The sequence below is a fragment of the Mustelus asterias genome, chromosome 16 (genome assembly GCF_964213995.1).
Source record: "Mustelus asterias chromosome 16, sMusAst1.hap1.1, whole genome shotgun sequence".
Lineage (NCBI taxonomy): Eukaryota > Metazoa > Chordata > Chondrichthyes > Carcharhiniformes > Triakidae > Mustelus > Mustelus asterias.
Genome location: NC_135816.1, coordinates 93,907,628 through 93,935,227, shown reverse-complemented (window position 1 = coordinate 93,935,227; position 27,600 = coordinate 93,907,628). Strand labels below are relative to the sequence as shown.

At 40.5% G+C, this 27,600-nt stretch overlaps 1 protein-coding gene across 1 annotated transcript in view; it reads right to left on the bottom strand.

Moving 5' to 3' along the window:
* The window catches only part of LOC144505399 (NACHT, LRR and PYD domains-containing protein 3-like), a 95,884-nt gene extending 68,878 nt beyond the window's left edge, over window positions 1-27,006 (bottom strand). Inside the window, exons 1-2 of the mRNA XM_078231511.1 lie at window positions 26,934-27,006; window positions 21,502-21,660 (exon numbers count right to left, since the gene is read on the bottom strand). Of these exons, the coding sequence (XP_078087637.1) occupies window positions 21,502-21,660; window positions 26,934-27,006 (232 nt within the window). The remainder of the gene's footprint in view (window positions 1-21,501; window positions 21,661-26,933) is intronic.
* Window positions 27,007-27,600: the final 594 nt, after the last annotated feature.

Genomic DNA, 27,600 nt, shown 5'->3' with positions numbered 1-27,600 from the left:
TGGTGTCTTGGCGTTTATTGGTAGGGGGATTGAATTTAGGAGTCGTAGCGTTATGTTGCAACTGTACACAACTCTGGTGCGGCCGCACTTGGAGTACTGTGTGCAGTTCTGGTCCCCACATTACAGGAAGGATGTGGAGGCTTTGGAGAGGGTGCAGAGGAGGTTTACCAGGATGTTGCCTGGTATGGAGGGGAAATCCTATGAGGAGAGGCTGAGGGATTTGGGATTGTTTTCGCTGGAAAGGCGGCGGCTAAGAGGGGATCTTATTGAAACATATAAGATGATTAGAGGTTTAGATAGGGTGGATAGTGATAGCCTTTTTCCTCTGATGGAGAAATCCAGCACGAGGGGGCATGGCTTTAAATTGAGGGGGGGTAGTTATAGAACCGATGTCAGGGGTAGGTTCTTTACCCAGAGGGTGGTGAGGGATTGGAATGCCCTGCCAGCATCAGTTGTAAATGCGCCTAGTTTGGGGGCGTTTAAGAGATCCGTAGATAGGTTCATGGACGAAAAGAAATTGGTTTAGGTTGGAGGGTCACAGTTTTTTTTTAACTGGTCGGTGCAACATCGTGGGCCGAAGGGCCTGTTCTGCGCTGTAATGTTCTATGTTCTATGTTCTATGCAAGGTTCGTAAGTTTCCAGATGACATTAAGATTGGTGGCATAGTGGACAGTGAAGAAAGTTATCTCCAATTGCAACGGGATCTTGATCAATTGGGCCAGTGGACTGACGAATGGCAGATGGAGTTTCATTTAGACAAATGTGAGGTGTTGCATTTTGGTAGATTCAACCAGGGCAGGACTTACTCGGTTAATGGTAGGGTGTTGGGGAGAGTTACAGAACAATGAGACCTAGGGGTACATTTTCATAGCTCCTTGAAAGTGGAGTCACAGGAGGACAGAGTTTGAAGAAGGCATTCGGCATGCTTGGTTTCATCGGTCAGAACATTGAATACAGGAGTTGGAATGTCCTGTTGAAGTTGTACAAGACATTGATGAGGCCACACTTGGAATACTGTGTGCAATTCTCGTCATCCTATTACAGAAAGGATATTATTAAACTAGAAAGAGTGCAGAACATATTTACTGGGATGCTACCGGGACTTGATGTATTGAGTTATAAGGAGAGACTGCTTCGACTGGAGCTTTTTTCTCTGGAGCGTAGGAGGTTGAGGGGTGATCTTATAGAGGTCTATCAAATAATGAGGGGCACAGATCAGCCCAGATAGTGAATATATTTTCCCAAAGGTAGGAAGTCTAAAACTAGAGGGCACAGGTTTAACATGAGTGGGGAGAGATACAAAAGTGTCCAGAGCGGCATTTTCTTTACACAGACGGTGGTGAGTGGCTGGAACAAGCTGCCAGAGGTAGTAGTAGAGGCGGGTGCAATTTTGTATTTAAGAAAAACATTTAGATAGTTATATGGGTACGATGGGTATAGGGGGATATTGGCCCAATGCGGGCAATTGGGATTAGCCTAGGGGTTTAAAAAAAGGGTGGCATGGACAAATAGGGCCGAAGGGCCTGTTTACGTGCTGCAAACCTCTATATCTCTATGACTCTTTGTGCAGATTTGGTGGTCCTGTGATATGTTGACAGTTCTTCCACTATACTTCAAAGAAGCTACATCCTTTTCATTTAATATATATTTAAACGTTTGTATATTTTGTGACGATTCACAGTTCATCAGAATTACGACAGGTGTTTCTGGGGCTTCATATAACTTCATCATAATTTCCTCTAATATATGTAATGTTTCCCATCCTATCAGGATCCTGGGAAATGCATATGCATTATTTAAATGCAACCAGATTCCAGCAAACAAATCGTGCGTTTTATTTGAATTTTTCCATTGTGAAGGAATTCCATTGCCAGGTGTACACATGGCTTCAGACTGCAAATAAATCATGCGAAGTTAATTTGTATTCCATAGTCCACTGCTATCTATATTACGTTGGCCCTGACGGCGTCTGATATTTAGGAACCATTGTGATCAAACCAGAATGCTTCAGAACTGCACTTGCTATTAAGATGCGTATGAAAATTTGCTAATCACGGATCAGATGCATTTTTCGCAGCACATCAATTGGAAACCAGGGATTCACCCAGTTTCATAATGTATTCGAATAGCACCACGTGCCGAAGGAATTACAGTTCTCATCCCCATTTGTGCCATTGATATTTCACTGAATTAGAAATCCGCCCTAAAATGTGAGATTTACCAGGCATATGCAAAAAGGCCAGTATTTTTGTATGGAGATTCACAAAAGTAATGATTATGACAGATATATGCATGCTTTCACTCCTTTGAGATTTGAACATTTATCTTAGTGTTTCAGGATATTTAATCTAAGTATTTTATATTTGAGAGGGTTAAATTCCACATGAGTATGTGGGTTCACTATGCAAACGGACATTCTTGAAGCAATGTAGGTCACTTTACAACAAATGATCCAAATATGAAATTGCCATATATTAACATAAAAGTTTGCAAAGTGCATAAAAATCAAGTCGGTTAAAATACAATTCCATTGTGGTAGAGCATGTTATAGATCAGGTATCAAAGGCCGTTTCGAGCTTGACTTTTGTTGCGCTTTTTTTTTGCACTCATATGCATCCCACTTTGATTATTGGTCGAAGTGTCAACAGTGATGTCACTATTTTGCATCACGATGCCAACAGAAGAATAATATCAGAGATTTCAACATAACATAATTTTCCTTGAATAAGTAATGAACTTTGAACTCATGAAAGTTATTCTTTTTTTTCGATCTGCTTACCTTGTAGATTTTTCGGTACATCCGAAGACCGTTCTTCTGTCATTGCTAACGATCCACTTTGCTTGGATGTCTTAAACTGCTTCTGGAATAATAACGTACAAATGATTCAGTTGTCCCCTGATCCCCTTTCCAGCACGCTGACGAAAATTATTTGTAATGCATCTTTTGTACGATTATTTTCAGCTAACGTTCTGATTCATATAGCAATATATTGCAATAATATTAAGTCAGCGGCTTTTCAAAGTACTTCACAAAACGTTCTTTCCTAACCCTCGTGTGCGTTATTATAGTGACAAAAAACATGATTCAGAATGCGGGGTCAATCTTAAAATGAATTACATTTTCAACTGCTGGGACATAAAACAAAATCCAGTTTCAAAAACAAAAAAACACGTCAGTTTAGCAACTAGCCGCAAAAGGGCTCAAAGCTATTGTTATTACGCCAGGAAATGACTCAGAGACACATTGCGATATCGCAAAACATTCAAATAAAGTTTGTTCAAAGATGCATTGTGTGTACACCTACGAGATGAATAATTCGTAACAGGATGCTAAGGTTTTTATCGAGACTATTTCAGAGAATTGAAGAAGGGAGTAAAGGGACCTTCTAATAGAGGCAGCATGTTCGAAAATACTGAGCAGGCCAGAGACAATTTTAAAAAAGAACAACCATTTAACATGTTATCCCATTTAATTTCATGTTATGCACATGATGGATTTTATATATCTCTGCAGAATTTAGTGAAAAGTGTCCCAAGAGCTAGAATTGTACATTGCCTGTAAGAAATATTTACTTTGATACATATCTGACCAGTAACATCTTCCGAATCTACTTTGTAAAATTAGCTCGAAATACAAAAAAGTATTTATTGTAGTATTTTCCAATAGAGACGAAGAAATTCTAGATGTGCTGCTGGCCTCTTACTGCTATACAGTCTATACAGTTTATGAATTCACAGTTTATAAGGCAGTTATCTCCTTTTGTTTCATCTTTGAACCAACACAGAGATGTGTGATTGTTCCAATGTTTTCATCCACTTTTATTGGAATAAAGTACGCAAATTGCTTAGGCTATCACCTTAATCTGTAACGTTCCACCGTATTCTATTTCTATTTTACTTCCCACATTTTTCAGAACCTCAACTCACATTCTAACGGTTGCTGCTTCTACTTTATTATCCATTGCATATATTATTTACCAGATCATCATTAAGTTTTAACAGTACTAATACACTGGATGATATGCAGAATCGCATTTCGTTTACTTCTCTGAGCATTTGAATGGACAGCAGAGTTGGTTATAGTATGCTCTTTCTTTTTTCCCCATTATTCTAAAGACCACTCCCTCTTTCCCATCTCATTATTACTTACACGGGCATTAGTTTTACAAATTAATCTACTGCCTCCAATCTATTGTGGCCAAACTGTGCTATTGATTTTGTTGACATTTCTGTAGAATGTTGCAACATTCCTTTTTTTTGCGACAGCGTTTTGGTATGTCTGGAGGGAAGACAGCTCTGTTGCTGAGTAAACAAAATAATGGGTCGGCTATGACTCATGTTTCCGTTCAATGAAGATTATACACCATGACGTTTATATGCAGATTGTTTTCAGTACATTGTACAAGAGAATAAAACTGTAAAAGATTTGATCATACCAGCTTTTATCAGTGCAAAAGGATGTTAAGCTATCGAATTGCCTTGGTGTTGTTTCATCCAGCAAAGTCAGCAACCAAAACGTTTGATGGGTTGATCAGATGATTGAACTACATTACCCTCCTAAGCGATTGAGCATCGTGAATTATTTATATTCCACGACGGGAATCAAGTGGAATGCATAAACATTGCTATCTTTGCTCAACCTTTAGAAAGCTGTCACAACATTGTGAGTTTGGTGGACTATTGAAAGACCCTCCCCGAGATCGTCTAGTTTGGATTCAAATGAAGGCTTTCCAAATAAAATAACTTCTTGAAAATTATTTTAATTCAAAGGTAACAATAATAATTGCCATGTCGGTGGACCAGCTGCTAAAGAGTCTTCACAATTTGGTGCATGAATTAAGATCCACAAATTAGGAACTGCCCACAAGAAGTCAAAACAGCAACAGACATGCCACTGATATGTCAAATTGGCTTTTTAGCGAGTGAACACTGGAAGAAGGATAGGTGATGCAAGAACTGTGGGAAAATTGGTTACTTCGCAAATGCTTCTTGGCATTTGTTGGGGATGCATAGGCACAATATTTAGCTTAGTTGCCTTACAGCAGCAGGGTAAAGGTTCGAGTGACTGGCTGTGCGGAGTTTGTACATTTTCTTCATGTCTGTATTGGCCTCCTCTGACAGTTACAGTGTCCTCCCAGAATTCAAAAATGTTCAAGTTAGGTGGATTGGCCATATTAAATTGTCACTTCGTGTCTAAAGTTCCGTTGGTTAGGTGGGTGAGCCAGGTTAAATTTGCAAGTTTAAGGGGATAGGACGCAGTGGATGGCTTGTGTGGAAAGTCCCTTTGACAGTCGGTATATATTTGGGGATTACTGCTTCAGCACAGTATTGATGATTAGTCCATCAGCACAGTATTCAAGATGACTGCATGAGCACATTATTGATGATTAGTGCAAGTGTGCAGTATTGATGATTATTGAACCAGCACAGTATTGAGGATTACTGTTTCAGAAGAGAATTGCCGATTACTGCATCAGCACACTATTGACGGTTTGTGCATCAGCACAGGCTTAATGATTACTGCATCAGTTCAACAATGAAGATTACTGCATCAGCACAATAATCAGGATCAGTGTACCGCACAATATTCATGATCACTGTACGGATTATTGGGTTATATAAACCAAATGTCGATGAGAATAATATTCAGAAACGGAATCTGGGTACCTCGAAAAACTAGACATATTTGCACTCTACAAGTAAATTTATAATGTAAGAGAAAATAATTCTGACTGTGAACAAGAGAATGTTCAGAAATCTGTCGAGAAGCTCCAGCGGAATGCTATATCCATGCAGGGCGAATCACGTTGATTCTGTATGATTCCATAGTAAAGTGGGCAACGCATTGTGAACGAAGTCGGTACTAGTCTTTAGTTACTCAGGCTATGTGCCACCAAAACCTGAAGCAACTTCCTTTAAAGCCAACTAAAGTTGTTTTAAGGACATACACGGAAAAGACCGTGTCCTTAAAATGTTACATCATGGTCAACGTAGAGTTCATTTGAGAAACAGCTGTGTTGCCTTACCATGTATTCCATGATAATATTCCTGATATATTGTGGTTGGAAACCATAAAGCTTAACAAGAGCGTTGCGAACAAATCACCAAAGCAATCTTTGAACACCTGATGGATCATTAAAATAATTTAACCGAAGAGACATTTCGTTCAATGAAGGGGCTTCAATGGAAACTCGACGGAATACAATCGTCAATGAAAAATTCTTAAAGCAAGAGTCGAAGAAGCCTTAGTATGACTTGTTAGGACTGATGTTTTAGAGCCTCTTACAATGCATGACTGTGCTATCCTCGTCATTCCTGCCCTAAAATTACATAGTTGTCTTTATGCCTGTGTTTTTTTTTGTCAGTGCCACAAGTAGGCTTGCATTAATACTGCAATGCATTTGCTCTGACAATCCCCGAGTCGACACGCTCTGGCTCCTATCTGGGTACACAGAGGGAGCATTTAGCATGAACAAAGCACGTAATCAGCATGTCTTTCAGACTCTGGGAGGAAACTGGAGCACCTGGCGGAAGCCCACGTGGACAAGGGGAGAACGTGCAGACCCTGCACACACAGTGACCCAAGCCGGGAATCGTATCAGGTTCCCTATCGCTGTGATGCAGCAGTGTTAGCCATTGTGCCACCGTGCCTCCCTCGCTGGGTTTTAAAACAATCACATGCCCGATGTTATGTGCTAATCAGAATTTAATTCGCTTAATAGAAGTTCTGTTTGCTAGGTTATCAGGTGAAACGAAATTCAGCAGGATTGATCTTTCATAAGCATATTTAGAGATGAATGTAGCGGTTGAATCTCAAACATTGCTTACATTCGTAAATTTTATTTTGTGCATGGTGTCGGTCTCTTTCATACAGTGCATCAGAAGTGAGTGAATGACTAGAAGGACCAATGGAAACTAAGAGTAAATGAATAGACTAAAGGGTGGAGCCCTACCTCAGACGGAATCCTCTCGCTGAAATGGAGTAAGCATGCAAAGACCGGACTTTTGCTTTAAGACGATCAAGTGCTACAAACATCTTCTACGAACTTTCTCTTATCAATAAGTACCTACTTGTTTCCAGCAAAAACTGAAAGATCTTGATTATGCAATAACTGTAACAACATAAGATATTGGCGACGAATTGGAATCGATTGTATTGCACAATCTACCTATGAGTGTCCTGTTGAATTGAAGTTTGAAAATAGGGATACATATCCGATTTTAGCGCATATAGACTCACTGAATAGACTCAACGAACGTTGTTCGGCTCGTGCAAGACCTTGTGGCGCAATCCAGCTACCAGAGATTGTGCGACCATGTCAGTGAAGAGAATTTCAATTATTTTGCGAGATACAATGAAGAGAGATTTGCTAACCTTCAAAGGCAATATAAATTATCCGAAAAGAGAATGGACAAGAGTGTTTTAAAATAAGGGGCAGACATACCCAGTCAGAAGCTGCATTTCAGATTTAAAAAGGAAAAATGTTGAAAGGAGAAGCTGAAATTTCCACGTCTCTTGACCTGAGCAGAACCTGCAGAGAGGCGGGGACAGCAACGCTGCTCAGAGAGATTTCCTGCAGAGACAGTCTTGAAACTGTTTTGAACAGGGCTAAGCTCAATTTAAAGCAGAAAAGCTGGCAATCGCAAGAAATACTGCATCTTTGGAAAAGAAAAACATCACTGCAGCAGCCAAAGCCACTCTGAAACTACATTTATGCATTGCCACAAAATACACATGCAAAACGGAAGCCAACTGTATCCGAACAAAAACAGACCATAGAGAAAAACAAATGCGTAGTCTAAAAACAGTACTGCATTTAAAGAGGAGATGTACTTGAAGTGAGAAACAATTAAAGTAACAGCCCTCCATTGGAAGAAAGAATGGACAACGGATTGGATTATCCGAGAAGATCCCACAGAGAAGACAATTCTAAAAAGAGTGGGCAATTATATATAAAAAAGAGGGCCGAATGCAACATAACACCTTAAGGATGAAATGAAGTCAACGAGAAAGGGGCAAGTCAAAAACGGAACTTAAGACCTCAAGAAAGAGGAAGCGATGGAGCTCTGAACAGCAATTAAACCCTTAATCAAGAGGCAGCGACAGAATCAGAGGAAGCAGTAAATATTCCCTGAGAGAAGAATACTGAAAGACTGCCGCATGTCAAAGAATGTCCCTGGGTAGAGCGCAGCAAAAGAGCAGTGGAAGAGGGCACGAAATACTACAGGAGGAATGCACCAAAATAGACTGTCAGGACAAAACAATTATCTGGGAAGGTATGGAATGAGCCGAAAAGAATTGGAAAGAATCCAGGAGGGTAACGAACGACCCCAGCAAGGCAAGGGAAAGCCCCCGAGAAGGGAAAAGAGAAGAACCCTGGGCAGCAACAGAAGACCCCAGGGAGAAGGCTTCGGCAGGCCATAAATATCTGAAGGAAGAGCGGGAAGTGACACTCATTTGCGTCCCATTTTTTGTTTAATGTCATGAGAAGTCCCTTGGAAGTAAGAACAATGGACTGCAATCAATAGACATCTCTGTAATCCGGGAGAAAGTAAGACTAGCCACAGCAGCTAACGTAGTAAGAACGAAAAAAAATAGTTGCACAAATTTCACAGTGAGCTCCAGTAAATCGAAAATGAGGTAACAGTTAATGATACGTAATCTAAATGAGAAGCAACCAGCATTATAAACACGAAACAGAACACTATGAAGAAATCGGAAGTAGTTTGGAATATATTAGGGGAATGTGACTGTATTGTTCCCTGAAAAATTTTAATCGTGTTTCTTTGCAGGATTTTGCAAACAAATCCGAGCGCTTTATTTTGGCGCCATTTTATCTGTAACCGGTAATTGTTACTGAAGTAATACAATGGATATTATGTTTATTCTTAATCTGGCTCGGTAGTGTTCTGGTTTTACATGACCCTTTTGGAATTTTTGGGTGGAGCATACTGGCCAGATCAGGGTTAAATTTGTGTTCACAGAAAAGTCCAAGGTTTTGGATTCATTTTACTCAGACGCTCGTTGAAATTGAGACAGAAAACAGCGTCACTTCGTCCATTCCCTCTCTGGAGCTGGGAATTCTGCTCTCATTCTTTCATTCTTACTAAGCTGCTGTTCGAAGCTGTTGGAAGGAAGCAGGGTCCGTGTCCTACTGCCCCCTCCCCTCCTTTCTGTCTCCAGAGTCTCTTTGCAAGGTTCCAGAACCAGGATGACTCAGCTTTAATCTAATATTCAAAGAACCAATGCACAGCAGGTGTTGAAAAGCTGAAGATCCACCATCGAGTGAGCCTATTTGATTTTTTGTGCAAAGTTCATATTATGATTTTGATGACATGAAATTTCATAGTTAGCTACATGTTAAGATATATACTTTATCATGATTAATTCTAGTAATTGATAAAAGTTATGCTAAATCATTCCATTGTAATTCAACTGTGTTCATGAATAAACATTTTTTCATGAAACTTCGCAGTGGTGCCTTGAGTCCCTTCACCTGGAGTGAAACAACTTATGCTCACCCGTGTAAAAGCGTAGGGTCGAAGTTAATTTCATGAAACACCTTGACGTTTCTGACAACGAACTTAACAGGGAGAATCACCATGCACCAAAAGGCGATGGAGGAACTCAAGTAATAGCATGAAGATGTGAGTAAAAGGCAAAAATGGCTGAGGGACAAATTACAAGTGGAACTCAGCAACAGATACCATTTCATGGAACTCGAGAAGCATCAAATAAATGAAATTGATTTATCAGCTTCATGATCGCTGAGAGAGCACTGCTTGTCTCCGAGTGAAGCGCCTCGAGGATTTCATCTTATGCACATCTTGTGGTATCAACTGCAAGTTTCACCGTACAGTTGAGGCAGAAGTTAGACCAGAGCCATATTTGGAATCCCATATCAATTCACCTGAATGATGGACCTACCAGTCGTCTAAGATCTATAAACCAACTGCGGGGAAAGGCATTGTGCAGAAAGGCAGAAACTCTCCGTTGTTCAATGTTGCTGAGGATGACATACCAAAATACAAACAGAAAGAGAAAACATCACTATTGAACAAGTTCACAATTCAGAAGAATTTTCCAATAATAAAACCAAGAAGAATTAAGAAGTGATTCAAATTCAACTAGAGTTTGTTGCAAACATAATAATAGGAACGTGCCTGTTCTCTGGAAACATGCAAAGCATGAGATTCGAGACATTGTTACTAAATGATATAAGAGAGTGATGGATTAACCTTGAAAACAACACAGAAATGGATCACTTGAAAGGATTGCAAAAACAGGCGAATGGAATAGGACGACTCAATTGCAAGCAATGGTCGATTGATTGGAAAAATAGAAAGAAGAGCTGATAAATTGAGCAACTTACGTGAAGGAGATGTGTTGGAGAGAACTGGATATAGCCGCAATTTAGGCCGGGTATGAAGCTGAGATTAAATGTGAAAGCAATATTTCTGAAATGGTAAGACTAATAGAAGTACGCAAGAAACAACATGGTAACATTGTCAATGGAAAATGTGGTGAACAGAGACACTAGGTAGAAAAAAAACTTTATCACATGACCAAAGCACCTGAAATGGAGTACCACGAACATTTCCTTCTCAAATGACAAGCCGGGTTTGGGCAATAACTGTCAATACATAAGTGTATTTTGCATTGCGATGATGCTACCTGCATACATTGTTGTGTACGTTGCTTGACAGATAGAATAATTAACAATCTGTTGAAGAGTGCCACCATCCGCATAGTATGGTATGTCGTCCTTAGTCAGCGCATAGTCTAACAGTCGAGGACAATAACACGGAAGCAGGAAGCCTCTTTGGATAAGTTCCATGCAAGGCTATATTTAGAACTTGAATTGTTGAAGGTTCCTAGCTGAAATCATATAATCAATGCAAACCTCAAGATCCATCCATTGAACAATCGCGACATTGATTTACAGATGTCTCACATGTGTGTATAATCTGTATTTAGAATGTCAGCTCAGTAAGTCGATTTACAAGATTGTATCAGAAAATATAAAAGTGGAGGGATGTTGTGTATTTGATGTCGGTCTCTTGAAGACACGAGTGCAGACGTGAGTAAGGTGGTGAAGGGAACAATGGAAATTAAGAGTGAATGGTTCCACAAGACGTGAAGTCCTCACAGGCAGAATCTTTCAGCAGCCATGATGTAAGCAAGTAAATATTGGAGCATTGTGCATAGATATCGAAGAGATGTTATCCTTCTGTACCAAGCATTTCTTGTCAGCAAATATTTCCTTGGTCCTAACAATGTCTGAAATTCGCCCATCGAGCATGCACACGAACAGTGGGCGAAACCTCTTCAGGAGTGGGACCGCAGCCGGATCTATCAGGATTTTGCTGCTGAGTCCCAATTAAATTGAACTGTTAAGTATTTCTCTCTTTCTTTGTTAATTCAGTAGTATAGTTAAATGTTCAACAAGGTATTGTCCCAGTTAGCTTCAAGCAACTTAACTGGAACTTTCGCTAGTGTGTGAGTCGTCTCCGCTTATTCAGCTGTAGTTAACGGAGGAACCTTTAGAAGGGCATGACATGTGACCTGGTGCACAAACTATGGTAAACATCTCATCTAATCTGGAATACCAGAGCCAGCGTGACTATGGGACTACCCGGAATTTGGATCTGAGTGGGAATACGGTTCAGAGAGGCAATACTGCTTTATGTTTTTTCCCCTCACTTTCTAACCTTTAAATCATAGGAATCGCCTTGCCCTGCTGCAGCAATGGAGGACGCAAAGGAAATTAATGACTGGTTAGTGGGTAAGTTCGAGCAAGTATGCATTCATAGTTTTATTACATAATGTTATCATTTATCGTTTCAGTGGTCGTTTTTGTGGTTTGTAGCCTTTCAGGGTTACATTCGGTAGGAATGAGGAGCAGAAAAAACGGACCCTACAGTTTTGGATATAATCTGATATAAAAAATCTTACAAAAGTTTAAATTATAGGGGAAATGAGATGACTGGAGAAGTCCAAACCGTGGTGTGCACTTTGTGCATCTTTTGGAAGGCCAGGAACATTTCCAGAGCCTCGGGGCCATCGTGTGTGCAGCAAGTGTCGCCAGCTGCATCTCCCAGAAACCGGAGTTTTGGAGCTGGAGCGGCAGATGCGGACACTATGCAGCCTCTGTGAGGTGGAAAGTATCTTGGATAGCACGGGCAGAGAGTTGGTCACAACGTAGCCTATGATTTCCCAAGAAGAAACTGAATGGGCGACTATGAAACAGAGCAAGAGGATGAGCGGGGCAGTGCAGTAATCTCCCGTGGCCATCCCTCAGCAAAACAAAACGAAAAAACATTATTCTGGATACTGTTGAGGGAAACGGCTTCTCAGGGGAAAAACAGCAACAGCCAAATTGTTTGCACGACGGTTGTTGCTGCTGCAAAGGGTAGCAGTGAAAGTAGTGAGAATGCAACAGCTGGAGGCGATTCAATTGTAACGGGAAAGATAGTTGTTTTACTGGCCGCAAAGGAGGCACCAGGACGGTATGTTGCCCCCTGATGCTAGGGCCATGGATGTCTCAAGAGCGGTTGCAGGACGTTCTGAAGGGTGAGAGTAAACAGCCAGTGGTCGTGGTACATGTTGTTACAAACAACATAGATAAAGAAAATAGTTTGAAACATAGAAACCCTACAGTACATAAAGAGGCCATTCGGCCCATCGAGTCTGCACCGACCACAATCCCACCCAGGCCCTACCCCCATATCCCTACATATTTTACCCACTAATCCCTCTAACCTACACATCTCAGGACACTAAGTGCAATTTTTAGCATGGCCAATCAACCTAACCCGCACATCTTTGGACTGTAGGAGGAAACCAGAGCACCCGGAGGAAACCCACGCAGACACGAGGAGAATGTGCAAACTCCACACAGACAGTGACCCAAGCCGGAAATCGAACCCAGGTCCCTGGAGCTGTGAAGCAGCAGTGCTAACCACTGTGCTACCGTGCCACCCATATGGGGAACTAGAAAGCAAGTTGAAAAGTAGGATCTCAGAGGCAGTTATCTCAGTACTTATACCTGTGCGACGTGCAATCCGAGTAGAACCAGCAGGATATGAAGGATGAACATGTGGTTAATAAGATGGTGTGAGCAGGAGAGTTTCAGATTTCTGTGGCATTGGGAGCAATTCTGAGGGAGGTGGGATCTCCACAAACTGGTCGGCTTACACGTGTGCAGGACGTTGGGGGTGTGGTGGGGGGGGGGCGGTGGTGGTGGTGGACTTTCTAGAATGTTTGGGTAGGTTTAACAATAATATGGCGGGGAGATGGTAACCTATGTATGGATTCAGACGCAGAGAATTATGAACACAAGGAAAATGCAGCAAAGAAAATAAGAATCTGTACAAGACAATAGTGAGGCCATATTTGGTCACCGTGCTGTAGGAAGGATGTCATTAAACTGGAAAGGGAACAAAAAAGGATTTGGAAGAATGTTACAGGGACTAGAAGGATTGGATCGAAAGGAGATGCTGGATAAGCTAGCACTTTTTTTTTACCCTGGAGTGTTGGAAGATAATCTGGCCGTATGGAGGTTTATAAAATCATGGGGGCCACATATAAGGATAATAGACAAGGTATTTTTTTCCCAGGGAAGGGGGTCCAATAAGGGAGGGTATAGGTTTAAGTTAAGAGGGAACGATTTATGGGGACTCGAGGTGTAAATGTTTCAGAGGTGTAGTTATCCATGTACGAAATTGGTCGCGAGAGGAGGCGTACAGGTGAGTGCAGTTTCAACATTTAATAGGCACTTGGACAGGTATATTGAGAGGAAAGGTTTCGAGGAATGTGGGACAAACACAAGTAAATGGGGTTTGTTCAGTTCAGAAAACCTTGTCGAGATGGGCTGAATGGCCTTTTCCCAAACTGTATTTCACAATGAATCTATGGCTCTAAAAGTGATAGGCAAAGAAATCAAGGGTCAGACTCAGCTAAGGACACAATTTTTAAAACTGAACTGAATAACAGCCATTCAACAGGCTCACCTTAATGATTTGTACTTTTACAATTGAACGCTCAGAGCATTCGAAATAAAATGAATATATTAATTGTGCAGCTAGATGAAAAAGCGCATTGTTGGCATTATGGAGACATTGCTCCAAGGTGACCAAGGAGGGGAAATGAACACTGCTGGCTATTCAGTGTTTAGGAAAGACATGCAGAAAGGAAAAAAACAAAGATACAGTTGCATTTTGTTTCATTGGTAAGATATTGATACCATATTGAACAAATATATGTGCACAAACGAAGTGCAATCCATATGGGTCGAGTTTAGAAACACCTTGGGGAAAAAATATATTGTGTGGGTGGTATGCAGACCACCACGATATTGCGACCATGTTGGGAAAACATTCGACAAGAAATCAGAGATGCATTTGTTAAAAGATCATCTAAGATGATGCATGACTTTGTATGCAGATTGGGAGAGTCAGTACAATAGACGACAAATTTCTTGATTTTTTACGGCGTGGTTTTCTGCATCAATACATTGATCATTTTGACCTGGTATTGTACAATGGAAATGATTAGTAAGGATTCTAGTTGTGAGGAAACTCTTGGAGATGAATGAACAAAATATGATATTATTCTTTGTCAAGGTGGAGGGTTAGATTCAACAGAAATTCATCCCAAGGAGGTGGAAACATGCTAAAGGGAGGGCGAGGGATCCATGGCTGATGAGGGAAGTTAAGGATAGCATAAAAGCTAAAGAACAAGTATACAAAGTGGCACGCATTAATGAGAAGCCAAACGATTAGAAAGCCTTTAAAAGCGAGCAGAGGACAACTAAAAAGGCAATAAGGAGGGGGGCGGGGGAGCGGGGGTGAGAGATAAAATATGAGTGTAAGCTAGCTCGTAATATACAAGAAGATAGGAAGCGTTTATTTTCAAAAATGTAAGAGAGATGCAAAAATAACCATTGGACAACTGGAAAATGAGGCTGGGGAAGTAATAATAGGAAACAAAGCAATGGCAGAGGAACTGAACAGTTACTTTGCATCAGTCTTCACGGTGGAAGACACCAGTAGGATGCCAGAGCTCCAGGAGAGTCAGAGAACGCAGGTGAGTGTAGTGGCCATCACTAAGGAGAAGGTTCTGCGGAACCTGAAAGATCTGAAGGTGGATAAGTCAGCTGGACCGGATGGACCGTACCCCGGGGTTCTAAAAGAGACAGCTGAGGATATTGTGGAGGCGTTGATGGTGATCTTTCAGGAATCACTGGAGGTAAGGAGGGTACCAGAGGAGGGAAAGTAGCTAATGTAACACCGCTGTTTAAGAAGGGAGGGAGGCAGCAGATGGGAAATTATAGGCCGGTTAGCCTGACTTCAGTCATTGGCAATATTTTAGAGTCCATTATTAAAGATGATATCGCAGAGTACTTGGAAGTGCATGATAAAGTAGGACTAAGTCAGAACGGATTTGTCAAGGAGAGGTCATGTCTGACCAACCTGCTAGAATTCTTTGAGCAGGGAACAAGGAGGTTCGACAAAGGAGAACCAGTGGATGTGATTTATTTACATTTCCAGAATGCCTTTGATAAGGTGCTGCATAAGAGACTGTTAAATAAGTTAAGTGCCCGTGGCGTTAAGGGTGAGCTTCTGACATGGATAGAGGATTGGCTGGCTGGCAGAAGGCAGAGAGTGGGGATGAAGGAGTCTTTTTCAGGACGACAGCCGGTGACGAGTGGTGTACCTCAGGAGTCGGTGCTGGGACTACAAATTTTCACACTATACATTAACGATTTGGAAGAAGGAACAGAAGGCACTGTTGCTAATTTTGCATTTGATACAAGATATGTAGAGGAACAGATAGCATTGAGGAAACGGGGGGCCCGGGGGGGGGGGGGGGGGGGCGGGGGAAGGGATGCTGAAAAAGGACTAGGACAGGTTAGGAGAGTAAGCAAAGAAGTGGCAGATGGAATACAATGAGGAAAAGTGTGAGGTTATGAACTTCGGAAGGAGGAATGGAGGCATAGACTATTTTACAAATGGGAAAATGCTTAGGAGATCACAAACACAAAGGGACTTGGGAGTTATTGTTCAAGAATCTCTGAAGGTTAATGTGCAGGTTCAGTCGGCAATTAGGAACGCAAATGCATTGATAGCACTCGTGTCGAGAGGGCTAGAATACAAGAGCAGGGATGTCCTTCTGAGGCTTCACATGGCTCTGGTCAGACCCCATTTGGAGTATTGTGATCAGCTCTAGGCCCCATAATCTAAGGAATGATGTGCTGGCCTTGGAAAGGGTCCAGAGGAATTCACAAGAATGATCTCTGGAATGAAGAGCTTGTCGTATGAGGGACGGTTGAGGACACTGTGTCTGTAATCTTTGGAGTTTAGAAGGATGTGGGGGGATCTTATTGAAACTTTCAGGATACTGCGAGGCCTGGATTGAGTGGATGTGGAGACGATGTTTCCACTGGTAGGAAAAACTAAAATTAGAGAGCACAATCTCAGGCCAAAGGGATGATCTTTTTGTTACAGTGATGAGGAGGCATTTCTTCAGCCAGAGAGTGATGAACCTGTGGAACTCTTTGCGGCAAAAGGCTGTGGAGGCCAGGTTATTGAGTATCTTTAAGACAGAGATAGATAGGTTGTTGATTAATAAGGGAATCAAGGGTTCTGGGGAAACGACAGGAAAATGGAGATTAGAAAAATATCAGTCATGATTGAATAGCAGAACAGACTTGATGCGCCGAGTGCCCTAAGCTTGAGCCAATGTCTTATGGTCTTATGGTCTAAAGCAATTGACTCATGAGACCTGTGTCTTGAATTTCAATAATGTTAACTATGATCGTTCGAGCATGAATTGGCTATGGTGGACTAGTACAAATTACTGAAAGGGAGGATAGTACGTTGGCACTGGGAGAATTTTTAGGGAACGAATAGCTGTACTCCATAAGTTGTTTATTCATGTTTGGCGACAGAGTCTCAGGTTACCTTGCCAAACCATGGATTACAAGGGAAGGTAATGATGTGGGACAGCCTAAAATGATTTCAAAAATGCTTTGTAGACATATGTATTGGCTGATCTCAATCCGAAGCTCCCATTACTGTTTACTTGTGACACCTCACATTCTGGAGTAAAGACGGTTTTTTAACATATTATGCCTTCAGGAGAAGAATGACAAATAACGTTTGCTTATGTACTCTGACTAGTGCTAAATCTACTTATGCTGAGCTTGAAATAAGAGTATTTTTTTGACGCACCAAGGTTAATAATTAATTATATGGTCGTCGTTTGAAATTATTGATTGATCATCGATCCTTAGCGACAACCTTGTGTTCTTTCGATAGCTGCTACCTGATTTAAAACATGATCAGTGATCTTGTGTGCACACTCGTACAATATAATGTATCGTTAATCAATGTGGCATGCCAATACAATATCATGTTTACCTTTTCCAACTGTGCAGATGCAACCCACTAATGTTGTGATTATTCTATATTTTATGCACCTAGATAATTTGCCTGTTGCAGCTTCTCTAGTTCAGAGACACAAGAAATAATCCCTTAATGTGACAGGTGATGATATGCTAATGTAAGGATAGGTGGAAAGCCAATCCACATCTTGTGCCAATATCATATGCACCAATGCCATTTGAGTTGCACTTGGAAGGTGGATGGCTATGTGGAGAATCCGATTGATTACTCATACCAGTCAACCATGGGAGAATTCTTCAACCACAGGATGAAGGACTACCCTGTATAATCTGGATAAGGGAATTGACATGTGGTTATTTTTGATGGCTTGGTCTAGTTGAGCAGATTGAAGAAAACGTGGGCCAGCGGCAGTACTGTGCACAAATAAGAAATAAACCACTGTTTTCTCCTGTACACTCTTTCGAGTGACAACTATTGAACTTACGTATTGGTGATTGCTTTGAGGGTTAGATATACTTAGTCGCAATTGCTACCCGCTCAACGGGGCCAGAAATTGCTGTCATGAGATACACTACATTTGAGCAAACTACTGAAAATATTGACACAAATTTTGCAACGCTTGGTAAACTGGAAAAAGTAGTTCATAATAAGAGTTTGAGGATTATGTCAAAGTAAACAGTAGTCAGCATACTAAAACCACAACTTTCATAAAACAACCAATAGAGTAACTGAAAGGTTTGGAAAATGCCCGTAACATTCTTTGAAAGGTTCAACGGAGCAATCTTCGTTATCACATTATGTGAATAGCTGTTTGGCATCTTAGAGGAGAACAATTCATGTGACTGTTCACCTGCATGACCACACTTAAAACGAAAGTTGAGAACTTCGTTGGATTTGATATTGCGTCCAGAAACTTTAGAGATGGTCGAGAGCGAATAACAATTTCAAGTTGCAAGGCAAGAAGCACTGTGAAAAACCTTATTTATTACAAGGAGGAGTGTTAACACGCATTTATTCCACGAAAGAAATGAGTGCAAAACATTAGCAATAAAACAGGCCCAAATTCTTACATGGCTCAAAAAGAATATAAACTAATTTAACGATGCCACGTAAAACAATTGTTGTCATGATTTCTCAGAGTCATCTCTATAAGTACCAACTACTTTAATCCCCAGTACCAAGAAAACAACATCAGAGGACATCTGTGAACGTGTTGCCTAATGATTGCGTTTATGCTACTATACCACATAAGAACGGTGTAAGATTATTTAAAAGAAAATGCATTATGTACTGAACTTCCAAACCATACTTCTGGAGTGCAGGACAACGAAATTCTATAACGTCACGTACAACCATGGAAGAATATAAGTCCTCCAGATCGACTTTTTGATTAACTGTGTATAATAATTGATGAGACATGGCACTGTGCCCGTTGCATTATTGTTCCTGTGTATAACGTCGAAGTATTTTGTTGTCTTAACCACAGCTGTAAAGCAGAGTGCTGTTTTAAATTTAGTCATTGAATGACTGTGTTAGCAGCTGATCGCATGCTTTGAGTGTGGTGGCATGAGTTTGTTTCACAAACTGTTTGCTTAATTTCAATTGCTAATCTGGAAAGATAACAGCTCTTAGAATAAACCTTCTTGCTATTTTGAATCTATATGTGCAAATCACGTCTTTTCCTTGTTGTTTAGAACCCTCAAACCGTAACATAGTTAGGACATTACAGTTCAGAAGCGTCTTAAAATGTATACAATGCATTGGAGAAAAAGGGGCAAGTCGAAATCACAGTTATGTAAATGGACGCATTTATAATTGGTAGCAGTTTGACACAGTTGATATAAGTCAGTGGAATCCAATCTCATGCCCTTGTCTTGCTGCACTGCGCATGACTTGAAAATTGAGAATTAAACTGAGTATTTAAAAAATGACCGAAAGGCCAGAAACAAAGACTTTCAAATAAGGTTTATTACTGAGGAAAACTAACTAATCAGGCGCTGCAATATTTAATTAGTAGTTACATATATGTCCACATTATTTCATTGTTTATTAAATGTTGTAAAACTTTTTTAAAAAAAGCTCAGTTTTCCGATTATTAATCCGCAAAGAACACTAGAAATAATATTGGCCTATCTGGAGACTGTAATTAGACTGAAAACATTCAACACCGCTTCCACCATTACTCATGCAGAACAAAGACATTACAGTAATTAATTTGGACGATTCAGTTAACAGACAACAATTACAGCATATTTTGAACCTACCTGAAATGCTTTGCTATTGAGCGCCTTTTTATCTAAAAACGAAGTACTAATCGCTCCCACGAGTTCTTCAGGCGATTTTTGCTTTTTTTCCCTGATGAAATCTGTGATTTCCTGCAATGTTGCGTCCGTATTGAACCCCAGAATTTCTAGGATAATAATATGTATTGTTCTTGTCAAGAGGAAAATAAAAACAATTCACAATGCATTACTCGATAGATGTACTTGGCAGTACTTTAGCAGTTGTCAAGCAGCGAAATGTGCTGCAGCCGAAAGGCGACGTCGGAATTTCAGTTGCATCATTTTGATAAAGCTAAGGGAAACAAAACAGTGGCCAAAATGTTGATCGTCATTGAATGATTCCGCAAAACAGTATCTGAAATTCCATGAGAATTAAAATCAGCCTCTTGGACTTGCATTTTGGTGAATGAGAGAACAAACACATTGGTTGCGTTCGGATGGAAAAAGAGGTTAAGACGTATATGATTAATGTGAAAAAAACTATCTGATATAATGTTGGAGAAATAAAATATGTTTCTTCGAAGTAGGACATTGTTTCAAGAATATAAGAATGATACGTCAGTGTAGGTCAGATCGCAATGCAATTACAGTTGAATAGAAATGAACATAGCAATTGGTGAAGGTGAGTTTCACATTTTTCAATGTTAAAAATCTCATGGATATATAGACGAATGAATGAATCGGTAGGCGCGTTGGTTCTTGAGCTCTGTGGGTAGGAAAGGTATTCTGAATGGATTACTGAATACGTGGGAATAGTAGCTCATGTAGTAGGCGCTTGAAGAAGTATGTAAGTATGTGTGTGAATCGGGTGGCAAGAGGCTGAGTAGTTACATGTTATGTTGACACTTAGGCGAGGAGGTCGATGGATTAAAGGTATGGGGGCACATGTCTGCAAAGCAGACACCACTCCTGTAGTCAGGTTTCAGCGGCGTTCCTCGGATTAACGTGGAGTATTTGTATCTCATTCTTTAGTTACCAAGGGATTGGAATGCGAATTTTCTCTCCAACACATCTCATGTAAATATTCAACTGAGCCGCAATTTATTGTCCCACGTTTTCGGTTGTACTTCAGTGCTGTATAATTTCCTGCAGACTATGGCGAGATATGGCAATTTTCCTTTAGATATCCGCACTGCCTGAGCAATTATGAAGGTGGTCAGTCCATTCGAATTTCTGCTGGTTCCAATGCAGGAACTTGGGTTACATATCTGTTCGGCGATCATCTAGAGACCGGGGTTTCTTGACCATCAAGAGCGACTGGTATCAGAAGAAAGTCCACTATTAGGGGATACTCAGAATAGGTAACGTAGACCATCAGGAGAGCCCCATTTTTGATTAATGGATTCATATGTGACATCTAAGTGCACACTGCACTTGAAACTTTATTGGACAACATAAATGATATTAAATCCATCATTCAAATTACAACTGAACTTCACATAATAATCTTCAGCCAGAATGGTCTGGGATTAAATACAATACTGGTGCATGAATTTATGCCTCTGATCTGTCAAAAATGTATTGAATTGCTGAGCACGGTCAAATAACTACATTATTTATTTCCTGTTGCTGTGTTTATATGATCCGAAGATGGCTAAATAAGTTTTAATTAAGCACTGTATATATATCCTGGCAAACAGAAGGCAGAGTAAAGTTAAAATGAACCATGCATGAGTTGAATTTAGAAGTGAATTGTTGGAGGCAGAAACATGCGGAATGAAAAGATTGTGGAGTTGGACGAATTTTGGAATAAAATTGACAGAATCCGATACTGTTCGCTTGAAATGTATCCGTTTCATAGAATATGTACCTGCTGTTTCAATGACATGCTTAGAACTGTCCAGTGTCTTCGGTTCAGATGGTTCCAGGTCAACCACTTGTCTGTTATAATACCAATGCTGAATGAGCAGAGGCAAAACCGTAAGTATGTACAGGTACTGTCGTGCCATTATTGTAATATCACCATTCGCTGTGGATTTGAAACATATTTTGACATGGTGTTATTGAAATATTCATTGAAAGGCAACATAATTTGTAACATTTCAAAATGCTAACACATTATTATAAAGGAAAATTTCTACAGTTGCTGGAATCTGATGCTAAAACATTAAATGCTGGAAAATCTCAACAAGCTTCACATGATCTGAGGACAGAGAATATAGCGAATATTCCGAGCCTGGGTGACGCTTCATCAGAGCGCATCCAGACTCGAAACGTTATCTCTACTCTCTTTGAATAGATGCTGTAACCGCTGCTCAAATTTTACTGCATTTTCTGTTTCAGTGTCAACAATGTGTTTTCAACGTTTCATATATTTGCCTCATTTTATTGCTACATGGTGATACTTTTGCCTGAGCCTATTGCCTTGCACTTTATCAGCTAATAGCTTGAGTCTTGATTTCAATACTTTACCTCAGCAATACATTCAGAAGGCGTGAAAGATAGATTTGTCAGAGAAAATGTGAGTGGCCCTTTGTATTGGGTACGATGGATAAATTAGGAAGCTATATCAATACTGTAGTTAATTAGCAGATCAGAAGCTGGGTAGGAGCCATGAGAAAATACAGTCCTTTCGTCTCGGCGAACGTGGACCCCCAAAAATAAGGTCGAAACTAGCCTGTTCAAAGCAGCGCGTTCGATTGTCACTCTACCAACAATGATAAACATCAATTTCCGGCACCACCGACGAACTCTGGAAAATCTGTGCACCATTTACACACTGCACTGCTTCAACGGACTAAGTTTGCGTTGACAGCACTTTTCAACCCAGCTGCCTATAAAACCTAAATGGATAACGGTAACAATTGTAAACGTACATCAACACCTGTGATATGTCACCTAGGTTACAAATCAGACTGAGGTTGAACTATACTAATCCTGGGTAAGAACTCTCGACATTTTCATTTCTGACATCACTGTGAGAATTCCTATTGGACTCGTGCCGCAGCGATTCAAGAAGGCAGCACACCATCACAAGCGCGACTTGTGATGCGCACAGAATGCTGTCCGAGGCAGAAATGCCCAGAACGCTTGAACTAATACGGCTGAAAATAACACAACAGGAGTGAAAAGTTGCCTTGACTAATAAGTACTGGGTTATAACAAATATTTTAGGACATTTGGTTTTTCTACGTTTTGCGTCAATGTGTTTCTTAGGGACAATGCACTGGACGAAAATTCGTCGGCGAAGCTGCTGACATCGTCTAGAACGTGGTTCTCCTGTACGCCAGGAGCATCTATTGCTCAATTTCCATTCCTCTAACAGCCTGTTCGTTCAGTCAAATGTTGTTTTGTTGAATTATCCGTGAGAAATCAAATAATAAGTTAAAATTATCTTATATATTTATTATTTCATATATAAGAAGCGTTGATTAAAATTTTTCATAAAGTTCCCAGCGGACAATTGGCAAAAAAAAAAATCAATGTGCATCCCTGTACAAATTATGTGATGAAAGATAATGGAAGTAAACTTTGGCTGGATCTTCAACATGCAGCTAATTCAACGATATTGTCTTTATGTCATTCTGATGCTGCAGTGTTGAGTATGAGGGTAAAGCCTTTGTATGTCCTTTCTATTAAAATACAAGGGTGTCGCTAAGCTGTTATTTCAAATTGTTATGTTCTGAACTAAGTTATTCTGTTCTCTCTACCAGCAGCACTTTTTAGAAACAATCGTAGAGGTGTGTTGCATTGGAAAGGCTTTCGCTTTCAGGCAAGTATATAAAGAAGGAAGAAAAAATGTTATGGCAGTGAATAAATAAAGCTAAGGAATATAAAAAATGTAGCACATGAATTAGTAAGCAAGCAAATATATTTGAAGAATGAAATATAAAAACGTGTAATGCATAGGGATTTCAGTGCAGGCATATATGCGTTCGCAATGTTCAGCCAAAAAATGCATGAACAAATCTATGTACAAAATGTGAAGCCATAAAATGCTTCGACATATAGTTTTATAATACAATATAAGAAACAAATGTGCACAATTTAATAATGTAAAAAAATTGTGTGCAAAAGATGGAGGCGATGGCCTAGTATTTTTGTCAATGTGTTGGGGTCTAGAAACGCAAAATTCTGCGGAAGAAGGTTCCAATCCCTCCAACTTGATTGAGCATTGGTTCTTTACTTAAAATCAACTTGTATTCGGCAGAAACAAAATTAATTAACGACACAAATTGAGTTTAATGGATGTGCTTATATAGCCAATACAAAGACATGTCTACAAGGAAGGTCAGGGCTAGGAATTAAATATTCAAGGGTATGTGATTTTTCGCAATGAATAGTAGGAAGGAAAGAGTGGTGGATGGCTCTGTTAATCGAAGATGGAAAAATCATGAGGTCAAACATAGAAGCATAGAAAATAGAAGCAGGAATAGGTCATTCGGTGCCTCTAGTCTGCTCTGATTTTAATTTCGAACAGGGCTCATCATCAAATTCAATATCCTGATCCCGCATTCCCCCCCCATATCCATTGATCCCTCGAGCACCAGCAGCTATATCTAATTTATTCTGAAAGCAGGCAAACTTTTGGGGTCAAGTATTTTCTGTGGTAAAGAATTCCACAGATTCACCACTTTCTGGGTGAAGACATTTCTCCTCACCTCAGTCCTAAAAGGTTTATCCCTTATCCTCAAACTACATGTCTATTTCTGAACTCCACACGATCGGGAACATGTTTTCTGAATCCACACTTTCGAAACCTGTTCTTATTCTGTAAATTGATATGAGATCTCATCTCATTCTACTGAACTCCAATGACCATAATCCTAACGGAATTAATCTCTCCTCATATGAGAGACCTACCATCTGAAGAATTAGTCTCTTAACTCTATGTTGCACTCCCTCTGTAGCAAGGACATCCTTCCTCAGATAAGGAATCAAAACTGCACACAATAATGGAGTTGTTGCCTCATCAACGCCCTGTATAATTGCAGTAAAATCCTTCTCATACCCAATGCTTGGCTTGCAGGCCAACACAACATTCGAATTATTTACTGCCAGCTGCGTCTGCACTCTTGCTTTCAGTGCCTAATGTACGAGGACAGCAAGATTTCACAGAGAATGCACCTCATTCATAGAAGTATATAAACATAGAAGGTCAGAGCAGGAGGAAGCCATTTGGCCCTTCGAGCCTGCCGTGCCATTCATCACGATAATGGTTGATCGTCCAAGTCAATAGCTAATCCTGCTTCCAACCCATATCCTTTGATCCCTATCGCCCCAAGTGCTATATCTAACCGCCTCTTGAATGCATTCAATGCTTTGGTATCAACTAATTCCTGAATTCCACAGGTTCACTGCTATTTGGGTGAAGAAATGTTTCCCCATCACCGAAATAAATGGTCTACCCCGAATCCTCAGATTGTGACCCTTGGTTCTGGCCACACATCCTCTTGCATCTACACTGTCTAATCCTGTTAGAATTTTATAAGTATCTATGAAATCCTCTCTCTTTCGTCTGAACTTCAGCGACAACAATCCTAATCTAGTTATTCACTCCACATGCATCCGTCCCGCCATCTCCAGAAGTAGCCTGGAAAACCGTTGGTGTTTTCCCTCAAGCGAGAGTACATCCTTGCGTAGAAAAGGAAAACAAAACTGCACACTACTTTCTAGGTGTGGCCTCACCAAGGCCCTATATGGTTGCAAAACATCTCTGCTCCTGTACTCGAAGCCTCATGCAATGAAGGTGAACATTTAATTTGCCTTCTCTACCGCCTGCTGCACCTACATGCTACCTTCAGGGACTGGTGCACAAGGGCACCCAGGTCCCGCTGCACACTTCCCTCTCCCATTTCACAGTAATTCGGGTAGTAATCGGCTTTTTTTTGCTTCCAAAGTAAAAACCTCACATTTATCCAATTTATACTGCATCTGCCACTGATCCGCCCACTCACCCAACCTGTCCAGATCTTGCTGAACAACTTAGCATCCTCGTCACAGTCCACCCTCTAACCGAACTCTGTACCATCTGCCAAATTTGAGATGTTACATTTTGTTACCTTATTCAAATTATTAATATATTTTATGAATAGCTGGGGTCACAGAGCCGATCTCAATGGCACCCCACTAGTTCCTGCCGACCAATTTGAAAATGAACCATTAATTCATTCTCTTTGTTTCCTCTCTGCCAACCAGTTTTCGATCCAACTCCACCCGCACACCCCCCCCCCCTCCCCCACCCAATCACATGTGATTTAATATTGCACGATAATCTCTTATGTGGGACTTTGTCAAATGCTTTCTGAAAGTCCAAATGCACCATATAGACTGGCTCCCGCTTGTCAACTCTACTTCTTCAAAGAATTCCAACAGATTTGTCACGTATGATTTCCCCTTCATAAATTCATGCTGATTCACCGTGATTCTGCCACTGCCTTCTCAATGTTCTGCCATAAACTCCTTGAAAATTGATTCGAGAATTTTCCCCACGTTCGATGTTAGGCTAACTGGTCTACACTTCACTTTTTTCTCTCTACCTCCTTTGTTGAATAATGGAGTGACACTATCTACGTTCAAATCGCAGGGACTGTTCCAGAGTCTATAGAATCCTGGAAGATGAACACCAATTCTTCCATTATTTCTCGAACCACTTCCTTCAGTACTCTGGGATATAGATTATCAGGCCGTGGGGATTTATTTGTCTTCAATCCCAACGATTTTCCCATCCCAGCAGCATTTATCTGCTAATATTGATCTCTCTCAGTTCTTCCCTTTGACAAAATTTTGCATGCTCCAACTTTTGTGGTATCTGATTTGTGTCCTGTTTTGTGAATACCGAACCAAAACTATGTATTCAGTTGCCCAGGCATTTTTTGTCTCCGATTTTACATTCCCTCGTTTTTTGTGCATAACCTACATTTATCTTTTCCAACCTCTTTCTCTTGACATATCCATAGAAAGTCTTAGTGTCAGTCTTTATGTTCCCTGCAAGCTTTCCTTCGTACAGTATATTCCCCTTCTTAATCAATCCGTTTGTCCTTCTTTCCTGGATTCTAATCCGCTCCCAATCCTCAGACCTATTATTTTTCCTGGCCAATCTGTATGCTTCTTCTTTGGAGCGGACACTATGTCTAATTTCCTTTGTGAGCCACGGATTGGCTCTCTCACCCATTTTCCTTTTGTGCAAGGCAGGAATAAACAGTTGCTTCATTTCCCCTCTGCGTTCCTTGAATGTTTGTCATTGCCTATCCAATATCATCCCTTTAAGGAACTCTCCCCAATCTACCAAGGCCAACTCACGCTTCATATCTTCATACTTTCCTTCATTAAGGTTCAGCACCTGAGTCTCCGAATCAACTACTTCACACTCCATCTTTATAAAAGAACATGGTATGTTATAGTCGCTCATGCCCAAAAGGTCTTGCACAGCTAGATTAACAATGATCCCCTTCTCATTGCACAGGGCCCAGTGTAAATGGCCTGATCTCTAGTTGATTCTACCACAAATTGGTCAAGAAAACCATCCCGTAAACACTCCAGGAATTCCTCCTCTACGGCATTGTAGATAATTTGATTTGCCCAATCTTTGTGCAGATTAAAACTATCCATGCGCACGCATACTCCCTCATCACATGCATCTCTAATTTTGTGTTTAATGCCATTTCCAACATCACCACTGCAGTTGCGGGTCTATACCTGACAACATCTAACGTTTTTTGCGCCTTGGTATTTCACACCTCTATCCATACAGGCTGCACATTGTCAGGCTCGATATATTTTGTCGCTTTAAGCAGCAATGCCACTCCACCATCTTTTCCTTTATGCCTGCCCTTCCTAAATAATGAATACCCTAGGACATTCAGTAAGCCTACTTTGTAACATTGTCTCACTCCCAAAATGTTTCTTTATAGCCATGTTTGAATAGTGTCCTTGGTTTCTCTGAATATCATTTTTCTTATTCCCTTTT